The sequence below is a fragment of the Hyalella azteca genome, unplaced genomic scaffold (assembly GCF_000764305.2).
Source record: "Hyalella azteca isolate HAZT.00-mixed unplaced genomic scaffold, Hazt_2.0.2 contig17340, whole genome shotgun sequence".
Taxonomy (NCBI): domain Eukaryota; kingdom Metazoa; phylum Arthropoda; class Malacostraca; order Amphipoda; family Hyalellidae; genus Hyalella; species Hyalella azteca.
The window spans coordinates 1-8,381 of NW_025947127.1; the positions used below are offsets into that span (position 1 = coordinate 1).

The window sequence follows — 8,381 nt, forward strand, 5'->3', positions numbered from 1 at the left end:
TCCGTCTGTCTGTCCGTCCGTGACTTCAAGTTTTCGTCGACGAGAAAATGCGCTCTCTGTCACTCACTGCAGTGAGTACTGAGTTATATTTTTTATGACGTATACCAGGACTGACGGCTATTTCACTTAGATAGATGAGTGTGACCAAATAGTGTGTATTGCTACTGCAATAGTATTATTAATAGTGTGACCAAAAATAATAAATTGTGTCCAAAAATCGATGAACTTTTTGCCTATATTCGGCGGTCATCATGACCCAGTTTAGCGCGGCAAAAGACGGTCATCCTTGCTACGTCCGCTTTCTCCTCGTGCAGTGGGCGAGAAAATGAGTCACAATTTGGACAATATGCCCCCTTTATTTTTCTGACCAGTGAAACTGTCGACCGGCGGTAGAGAACACGGACCAATATCTGCCATACTTAGCGAGAAACCCGCTATGGGCCCGTGACCCGCAGTGGGCTCGCTGCCCCATGTTACCCTACAATTAAGATAGCAAATCATCAACATGCAAATCGCAAATTCTCATCAGAATCGACCCTCTTCTCAGCAGAGTGGCAATCAAAAGCAGATAAAACCAATCACAAGTACTGCATAAAACCTAAACTCCCCTCTCACAGCTGTTGGACATCTCCAGGAACATTACCATTTCCTAACCATCAGATTTCTAACAAGAATCCGGGATATCCAGCAGATTTTACCAAGCGATTATCTATTCCCATGAGCGTGCTCGAGCGGGACCATTGGAATGCCTGCAATTTTGCAATCTCTTGGAATTGCATCCTAAATAGCCGAAAAAAATCGGGAATTGATTTTGCATGAACTAGCGACTTGAGAAATATGGTGGAACAGACTCATGGGCGCTCAGCATGTCGTAGAACGCATATCAAGAAATTAGTTCTTAAATCTGTTAGTTGATTCATATGAATGAATAACTAAAAATTGATTAGGTGGACAAATAAATAATTTTCTAGAATGAAAAATCACTCAATTCTTGACTTTCACTATTGAAAATAAATTAATAAGTCCGATATACCACGAGTTATTGCGGAAAGGACATACCAGTACATATTTACAAATCTAGAATTTATTAGATAAGGTTTTTGGCGATTTTGAGATCTGATAGTGTAAGTAACATATCTATAAGTCTGAAATTTTACTACTACGAATTGTGAAGCCAGCTCAGCCTTCTTAATTCAATTTGCATTTCTAACCATGAATTCCAGACAAATTTCACGCTTATCCACAGCATGCATCCTCGAGAATTCCTTCTATCGCGGGCCACCAATACAAATTTTCACAACTTTTCCCTATTATTAAGAGGAATTAATATCAAAAGACTAAAAAAGATTTAATGTGTTCCAATACTTCAATTTTCGCTAATTAGCAATCAGGGCGAAAATAATCTTCAATTATGCTTCCGAAATTAACCACTTGCACACTACTGAATTTTCCTAAATCTTGAAAATTAAATTGAAACGATGATATTGCGTGAAGTAGGATTATTTAAATTTATTCCAACTAATATTTCTTCCTAACAAAATACTTACAACGCAAAGAGATCTAATGCTAAACATTCTGCCAGAATGATTCAATAATCGCTGTGTAGGCGTCAGCTAATCTCAATCATTAACTAATGAGATTTTTATTTATTTAATTAAAAATTCTAAAATCAATGGGGTAATGAAGAATAGGTGCTGTTGCTGATATCATTCTTTGATAAATATTTCTGGGAACTTTTCTGAGTTCAAAATTTTCTTGAAGAACATTTCTGGGAAGAGTTCATTATATCTTTATTCGAAAATTGTTTTAAGGATGTTCTTTGAGATGAGTTCGTTGCAAAATTCTTTGAGAAACATTCATTTAAGGAAGTTTTTCAAGAAAAGTTTTTGCATCATTTCCTGAAGAACATTAGTCACCAGAACAAGTTTCTCCTTCATCATGTCGTTTGTCAAGAACGATGGATGATGAAATGTAATCTTAGATGAAATAGGGATGTAATAAATCGGTCTTTTTGTGAGGCATTAATGTTCTATAATAATAATAATCTCTGAGGCCATGCTTCCATTACTGAAGAAACAGACTCGAATGCTGGTAAGCAGAATCGCTGAGAAAACAAAGCTTGGCCGAGCAGGGAAAACATCCGTTCCGGACTAGCCAAAGTAATATTCCTTACCATATAGACGAGAATAATATTAAAATAATATCCATTGGGAGTAGTAGAGAACACTGGTTTTGACCTAACTCAAGCTTTGAATGTATGACCATGTCTTTGAGTATTTTGAATTCGATTGAATATAATCTAATGATTGAATTCGATTATATTTTAAGGGAATAAATCGGAAATAAAGTTAACTGCATCATTTATGTGTAATTCGACAGCGGTTTCATTAGCGGCATAATAGTGCACAGAATTGAAAAACCAAAGTACATGCTGGGATAATGTGATGTTGTAAGTTTTTCCTGTCATTGCTTCAAGTAATATTATTCCCTGTATGTCAGTAGAAAATATACATTACATGAAGGCCAACAGAAAACACCTGGCTCGACAGAAAATACCGGGCAAATTATTTCTTAGTTCGTGGAAAATTAGGCGTATGGCAGAATACACTTATTATTGGCGGAAGAAACAACAGAAGTTAGCAAGCACGTTTCTTAACTGGCAAACGAGCTGGCTGCTCTGCCGTGTCTCAGTAAGAGAAAAGATCGCCATGCATATATTTCCATAATGTGAAATGCAAGTTTCACAGCGTACTTATTATTCTTACTATGTGTTTACGCGTCGTTCAAGTTTAGTGTAGCACAGAAGCTGCTGGTGATGTTATTAGAATAATTTACATATATGCGTTTAGGAAGCAAATATTTTGGTGCCATCATTATTATATACATCTTAAATTATCCCCCCGAGAACATGAATGCGACGACTAATTAAGGTGAGGGATAAGAAAAGACGAGAGCTCTTGACCAGAGACGCCTACACAGAGATGGGAGGAAGGTACACAGAATGTGTACACAGCAATCAGGGTCACGTCAGCAATCTACGTCGTCAGGGAGATTGCTCCATATAAGCAGAGAAATTTCCGGACAAATGTGCCCTCAGCGTCCGTGCTGATCACCCATTAACAATACCAGCAAACTGAACTATGGAGGCACAATGAGCATCACTCGTTAATCTTGATTACTACACACTAATTATAGTGTGAAAGAAAAAACTTTTCTGCGTAATTGTTAAAAAAACAATTGTTGATTTGTATCAAAAATCTAATATGATTTATGAACCTTGATGAAAGTTATATTTTAGTAGCTTCGTTTCTTTTCTGAAAGGCCTTCACACATTTGTATTGATCATATAAAAGTAAACAGTACTAAAACACTTGTAAACGATGCCTTGTACAACACGTATATTGACTACTCACTTTTCTCTTTATAACTCTAAAAAACTCGTAGAATTTAAGATATAGTGAAGGCTATATAGCAGAGACGACGATATCAGTAAAGTAAAATGCACCATTGACTTCTTTCGTCTTCTCCTTAACTTTAATTAAATATTTAACGAGGACTTCATTAAAGCAGAGTAGGCAACATAAGTAGAGTATAAAACACGCCAGTTAATATTCATTTTTACTCACAACTCTCAAGAAATCTGCAGTATCCATAGAAATCCACTGAACGAATATTCAGTCGACGAACCTCCATATAATTATGGCTCGACTACCGCGTAGACAACAACCATGAAAAAAATCCCATTAACTAAGACTGAACCCACCCATATATTAAGCAGTTAANTTTTCCTTACTTTAGGGCCCATATTTATCCTTATTTTATTCACTCTTTTGATGCCTCGCTTGTTGGTGTTGCATGATGACATACGCATGACATTGTGCCTCTTCTGTCCACACTAAAACTTACGCCGATTTTACTGTAGCTGGAACATGATGCACGCAGCCACCATGTGGGAAACGTGTGCGTTAGCTTGAATTTTTATCGTATGGCGTGCATTGAATTGTACAATGTCAATAGGACATTCAATGAATACATTTTTCTTTGAAGTAAATAACACTCACGTGACGCATATTTGTTTCTTCGCTATGATAGAGGAGCACGAGAGTAGCTTCATTTCGGCTTCAAATGGAAGTGCAGTAAAAAGATATTTACAGAACAAAGGATGCGGTGAAGTGCTTTAGTTATCGTTCGCCAAAAATAACGTTGCGCAAGGTTATATGATTAAATTCGGCACTCTGTGATTTTTTTGGGAAAAATTATTTCAACCGCAGCATTCATGGGCCTTCCAACAGATGCTTCATTTGTCATCCATCATGTCGTCATGCTCTAACAGTATATCCATCATGTCAGCACGCTCTACAGTCAGTACGCTCTCATGGTACGATAAGGGGATTTTTCGTGAACAGGAGGCTCCTACTTAACTAGGGGTTCCTACTTAACGGATGACTCTTGTTTTATCTTGTTGTGACTACAGCGAATCTGAGCCTACGGCTAACGGGAGCTTTTTAAGGTTACTTCTACAGGAGCCACCTTAAAAAATTGAGTGATACCATGATAGATGAATATTTTGTAGATATTGTGCTATAATTATAACGAATATAAATGTTTTATGTAGGTATCCTGTTCCAAAGAACCGTATTTATAATCATTGTATTACTAAGTATCCAACTCCTGAGGAACCTGCTCATAAGTATCCTTTTCCTTAAACGTCTATTCCAAAGTATCCTGCTCCTGAGGAACCTGCTCATAAGTATCCTTTTCCTTAAACGTCTATACCAAAGTATCCTGCTCCTGAGGAACCTGCTCTTAAGTATCCTGTTCCTTAAAATTCTATTCCAAAGTATCCTGCTCCTATTTATCCCATCCAAGTGCTATCCTACATATATCTTATATATTATCCTATCCTGCTCCTAATTATCCTATCACAATATGCGACTTAAGTTTATATACAATTTTCATGGTTCACTAATTTTTCCTCTCCCAAAAAATTCTCGTCTTTTGCATACGAACAGAAAACTGGGAGCTCACGATATTGTGCGATGACTGTAAGGCTGACGCTCATCGTCACATTAAAGATGTATAGGTGACTCAAGATTGTTTAATACGTTATGCTGTGATTAATTAGGATATTTTTTATTAATTCTTTGATTCTTTCTGAGGTCAAGGCAAGTTGAACGCTAACTGTACTGATTTTTCTGGTTTAGTTGCGCAATGTTGAAATTTTTCGCATTGACAGTAATCCATAACAAATTGACAATGTGTGTACTTCTCTGTATAACTTCTATTTCTATTTGTGTACTTCTCTTCATTGTGAATTTTATGGAAATGAACTATTTGCGCAAAATGATCAAAAAAACATTTAGCCAAGTACTTTAATATTTATCATGAATATTCTGATATTTACGTCATATGTTCGAATATTTTCACCAAATTTGCAAATATTTACTCTAAATGTTTTGCTATACGCGCCATAAAAGTTGAATTATCCTTGCTCTGAACCAATGTATGTATGAACAATGGTTATGAATGGTTATGAACAATGAACCAAAGTAGCTCTGAAAAAATACACAGTTTCAGAGTGCCCTTGAAGCCGACTAGTGATTTTTTACCGATTCACCGACGCTGTCCACAGCAAGCTGCGCCAGATTTCTCCATAAAAAAGCTTTCGTACTGTAATGATTGCGTTGCAGATTTTCTTCAAGGAACCTGACCGCGTTGAAGAATTATTTACCGTACCTATTTATTTTACTAAAACAAAAGAATTATGCTCCCTACTACATTTGAACACGGTTTAATTTTGTATAATTTTAACGAAGGATAAATTGGCTTTATTTAAAAATATATTACTTAATCCTATATTATCCTCTTTTTTGTAGTGCAATGCAGCCACAAAAACACAACAGACACGATGGGTAATGTGAGTACATATACGCGATCGAACAGGCCCAGCTCATGTTAAGTTTGAGGCTGCAGATTCTCCAGCATAGATGCAATTAAACTTCCTGAAAAACATTACGGATAAATAATTCTAAAAGACGAATAATTACAACTTAGATACTTCACGGAATGAGGACTATAATGATAATTATCAAGCTCAGAATAGGGATAAATGTCATGTCATCCTTCTAATTCTGAACTTTTCACGTACTCTTGTTAGCCAACAGTATGTTTCAATCTTCTAAAATAAACATGTGCAGGGTCCGCTATATTTACAGTAACACATGTTTTCTTATTTTTCAATGAAACAAACAGGTGAATTAATTGTTTATTGGATGGGCTAATAGCCAAGAACCACCTAAGCGATTCTTAAACGTATTTGTTCAATATGACCACCCTTATTTTTAATGACGGCCTCCAACATACGCGGGAAAGCTTCACAGGAGGCACGCAGCATTTCTTGAGGGATCAAGTCCCATTCTCGTGTCAATTTAGACTTCAAACTATCCAAAGAATCTTGATACTTCCTTAAACCTGCATTATGATCAATCAACGTCATCTGAAGAATGTTGTTTGACACTGAAAATTTAAATCAATGAACTCTCGGGTCATTAATTGCACGTGTAACACATACCTGTACCTATATTATGCATACGCAATATATATATGCATATATATATATAACATATATAACATATATAACACATACCCGTAGATATATTATATATTATGCATGAATATCTTCCGTGCAGGCAAATTACGGTAAAACAACGCTGATAAGGCGTTTACTTCGTATTAACAACTTTCAATCCACGTTATTTCATTGTCGGAAGCCTAGCTAGTGGGTTATATCTAGACATATACTGGTTAGATGAAGAAACAATAACATTCAAACATCATCGCAATTTTTCAACAGGCAGTACCGGACTTCGCCTGATTTTTCGTCAGTAAATTGACCACCGGAGCTGCAGCCCAGGCTGATGTCGAGCTGCGCCTTGACTTGGGCTGGCTCCATCCTCTTGACCAGCACCAGCGCCACGAAGCTCACCACGCCCACGACCAAAAGTTCCCCAACAAAGTGCCACGTAAGTGTCATAAGCTCGAGGAGGAGGTAGAAACCGTTCTCTGTTGGCCAGCTTCCGCCGTTCATATCGAACAAGATAAAGTCCAACTGTACAAATAGCCCGCCCTGCATGGGTTGGGAAAAAATGTTCTATTATAAATAGGTTATGTGCATAAAGATTCAGTTTTCTGTCGTCGTTGCATTATGTTTAATCTAGAACTACAAACGATATTGTAACCGTGTTGAAAGCATGTTGATGTTTTGAATTACATTCATTCCACATTTTTACTGAATATAAAAATTTTAAATAGAGGTGCATATCTTTTGTTTTGTCTTGATCCATAAATTTTTGCGTAGTTGAAGAGTTGAAATGCCCATGTAAAAATGACGCTATTTCAGATAAAAGTAGTAATAATTTCGATGACTTGTGGAATTTAAATTACTGTACAATAGACCATACTAATAGAAAATTTGAGATACAATACTCACTGCGTAACATAACCAGAAGGCGCGGATAACTGGGAACAGCGGCTTGTCCAAGTTCTGGGACTCGAGGAACATTGTGACCGCTATGAGAACCCATACAATGTTTACCTGCGTGTGTACCTGTTCATACATGAGTTAAGTTATCAATGGATGAAATAATCCCATTTTTAGCGCATTTTCTCATTTATGGAAAAAATGATCTATTGTGCTCGCCATGTCCGTCTGTCCGTCCGTCTAGATCTGTCTGTCCGTCCGTCCGTGACTTCACGTTTTCGTCGACGAGAAAATGCGCTCTCTGTCACTCACTGCAGTGAGTACTGAGTTACATTTTTTAATCAATTTTTATGATTGCTACTTTTTTGTGAGAAAACAAAGATTACTTATTTTTATAATAAAGTTTCATCCTGTTGAGAAATCTTTTATTGTTGCTTTTGTATTTTGCCTAATTTTAGTTATTTTAATGCCCTAAAGAAAACTGATTATTTTACGAAATTTATTCTCAAGTTGCGTAAATTTTTAAGTTGCGCAAACGCTTGGCAAAAGTTGGGCGAATTAGTAAACTTTTGCTCATATTTTAAGCAACTTCCCAATGCGTCTTAAATTTCAGTTCACTATTCTTTGTTTGACTTTTTCCCGAAGTTTTTATTGAGTTATTCTCTTGTAAGTGAATCGTTTTTGACAACGCACATGTTCAGCGTTGTAGTGTCGAGTTTGAAAGGAACTTATTCAAAACATTGTCATTTAGTTTCAAAAGAAATCTTAGATATTAGGAATGTTTTGACTAGTGAAAAGGATTGACGTGCCTGTTTGCCTAGATCAAAACATTGTCATTTGGTTTCAGAAGAAATCTTAGATATTAGGAATATTTTGACTAGTGAAGAGGATTGACATGCCT

General features: G+C 36.5%; 1 protein-coding gene across 1 annotated transcript; it reads right to left on the bottom strand.

Annotated features, from left to right (window-relative positions):
* Positions 1-6,629: 6,629 nt before the first annotated feature.
* Positions 6,630-7,600, bottom strand: LOC108677724. Its single transcript, XM_018165994.2, has 2 exons — positions 7,490-7,600; positions 6,630-7,126 (listed from the first exon to the last, which is right to left on the bottom strand). The coding sequence occupies exons 1-2, from the start codon at positions 7,559-7,561 to the stop codon at positions 6,827-6,829; spliced, it is 372 nt and encodes a 123-aa protein (XP_018021483.1). The 5' UTR covers positions 7,562-7,600; the 3' UTR covers positions 6,630-6,826.
* Positions 7,601-8,381: the final 781 nt, after the last annotated feature.

Coding starts and splice junctions, on each gene's coding strand:
- LOC108677724 (XM_018165994.2), bottom strand. CDS start 7,561: ATGTTCCTCGAGTCCCAGAACTTGGACAAGCCGCTGTTCCCAGTTATC. Junction 7,127..7,489: donor CCTTCTGGTTATGTTACGCA/GTGAGTATTGTA, acceptor CAACCCATGCAG/GGCGGGCTATTTGTACAGTT.